The sequence below is a fragment of the Gadus chalcogrammus genome, chromosome 7 (genome assembly GCF_026213295.1).
Source record: "Gadus chalcogrammus isolate NIFS_2021 chromosome 7, NIFS_Gcha_1.0, whole genome shotgun sequence".
Taxonomy (NCBI): Eukaryota; Metazoa; Chordata; class Actinopteri; order Gadiformes; family Gadidae; genus Gadus; species Gadus chalcogrammus.
The window spans coordinates 29,832,316-29,834,815 of NC_079418.1; the positions used below are offsets into that span (position 1 = coordinate 29,832,316).

The following is a 2,500-nucleotide window of genomic DNA, read 5'->3' on the forward strand; positions in this document are numbered from 1 at the left end:
TCTCTCCCCCTCTCTCCCTCTGCATCAGCAGGTGATTCCTCAGTCCATAGTCACTGCAGCATCCTCCATCTCCTGCTGCCCCCCCCCCCCCCCCCCCACACACACCCCCCCTTCTCTTGTTCTCACTCTCTCTCTCCTCCCCCACCCCCTCTCTCTCTCTCCCTCAACCCCCTTCTCTCTCCTCCACCAACTGCTTCTAATGCATAGTGACTCTATGGCTGCCTGCTCTCTCTCCCACACTCAGCAGCAGTGTGTGTGTGTGTGTGTGTGTGTGTGTGTGTGTGTGTGTGTGTGTGTGTGTGTGTGTGTGTGTGTGTGTGTGTCGGCCACAGACGCCAAGGACGCAATGAGCCAGCAAAGTCGCTCCCCCCCACCCCACCCGTTTTCCATGTCTCACCGATAATCGATTGGCGACATAAGTCGACCTGAGCCCCTGCTGCTCCGATAGCTAGCCGGGAGAGAAACGCTTTACCCCCGCTATACCTCGGCTCTGCTCAACGCATCTCAACTAAATAGGCCACATGCCCAATGAGTATCGCGTTGGTTTCTAGTTTGTTTAAGAGGGTTCAAAACAGCGTCCACATCGGCTACCGATTTATAAAAACAACAGATCTAATAAAATACGAAATTAAACAGACAAGACATGAAATCATTCACGTGTCAGCTGTGTAACGTCATGCAGCAGACGGCGTGGTTTGCCGTCACTGTGGTGGTGTATGAGCGACGGTAACAGGCTGCAGCCCTACAGCCTTCCTTTCGTCTTAACGCAGTGGCCCACCAGACCTAACATATGCCCTAGTGCGTATTTTGGTCTTTCATAACTGCGGACACAACTTATGCAAAAACAACCCGGCTGGATGAAAACTAAACAGCCCGTGTTATGTACCGCTGTGTATAGACTACGGATCCAGATGATGGGGGCTATCCGATGCATGCACTGCAGCGTCTAATAAACAGGTCGGCCCTGTCTCTTTAATACATACACCGACACCAAAAAGGTCTCAACTTGCGCTCAGCAGGACAGCCTAAATGCACTATTTTGGTGCAATCGCCTGGGCCTCCATCCAACGACGGCAGTAGGCGGCCTGCATCACGCTGATCTCCCCCTCCTCCTCAGCAGGCCTGCGCCGTGTGTCGCGGCGAGTAGCATCGTGCTACTCCGCCTTTGTTCCATAGGTTGGTTCCTTTTTTGGGCTCCAATGCCAAATTTTCCCCGGTGCGGACAGAATTCGGCATTGGAACCCCAAAAACGAACCGCTTGACGGTACGACGGAGCGCGGGGGGCGGTGCGGTGCGTAGCGTGGTGGCGGTGGCGTTGGTGTTGGCGGTGGGGAGGGGGAGAGTCAACGCGTCGGCTTCTAAACCCTGACGTCCACCACCACCACGCGCACCAGCACCTGCCTGAACGAGGTCAGGACGGACGGCTCGCGCTCGGTCGGGCTGGACGTTAAACAGCTAAAGAAACGCAAGCGGGGCTGAGTTCAGAGAGACACCGCAGGCGCGTTCTCTGCAGATTACAGGGGGGGGTGGTGGAGGGGCTGCCCTGGACAACAAACGGGGTCGTTTAGTCAACAATGGCTGGTGGTGGTTACCCTGCCCCTTCCGCGGAAGGAAGGGGTCACATGCTTTGGTTTAGCGGCACTCACACACACACACACACACACACACACACGCAAAAAATAAGAAGGTTATCCCCTCTATCACGAACCAGTGACGATCGTTATCGTCTCCGATGATAATAAAGCAAAAAAAGCAAAGCTGGCTCCGTGTTCTGAACAAACACATGACATCATCATCCTCCCGAAAGCCACAGTGAGGCATCGTAAATAAAACATAGCGGCGTAGGGCGCAGTGATTCTGCCGGGGTGACACGATGAAGGCTATTGTGTAATTCTACCGATGGGTGATCGGCTCTAGACTCACCAAGTTCAGCACCGTCTCCACGATGTCTCTGTTGCTAACCTCCCCGACTTGGATCAGGCCCACCAACACGGCGAATTTCATTTGGATATTCCTTATCGGGACGGCGGGGTTTATCCCCCCGGCCGGGAGCACCATATTGCCGGCGGAAGACACCATCCTCTCCCCTACGGTCGTGGAGCCGGTGCTGGTGACGACCTGCTGCACCGGACCCGAGGGATGGTGATCTCTAGCCGTGTCCGTCAGCGACGCCGAGCCTGGTGGTGGTGCTGAAACCGGCTTCTCACTCGACATCTCCTCTTGGAAGCGGGAGGAGAGGAGCGGTCGCCGCGGTCCCTCACACCTGCTCTACGGCCAAAACGTCTGGTGATGGTGCACAAAAAAACATCAACGGGGCATGGGGATAAAGAGACTAGCGGGGAAAAAACAAAGCAAAACGGAATTCAAAATCCCCCCGAATTCTCCCTATCCTCCGGAAGGTGTATAAGAATTCATAGGGACGGTGAAATAGACTGAACCTCGACGCTGGCACAACGATAGCCTAGGCTTTTCTACGCCTCTTGCTATCTTTTGCTCTGCC

General features: G+C 54.9%; 1 protein-coding gene across 1 annotated transcript in view; it reads right to left on the reverse strand.

The window, feature by feature from the left end:
- The window catches only part of LOC130386131 (neurobeachin-like), an 83,913-nt gene that overhangs the window by 81,374 nt on the left and 39 nt on the right, over positions 1 to 2,500 (reverse strand). The window contains exon 1 of the mRNA XM_056594908.1: positions 1,924 to 2,500. This exon is cut by the window's right edge and continues 39 nt beyond it. Within this exon, the coding sequence (XP_056450883.1) occupies positions 1,924 to 2,214 (291 nt within the window). The 5' untranslated portion in view covers positions 2,215 to 2,500. The remainder of the gene's footprint in view (positions 1 to 1,923) is intronic.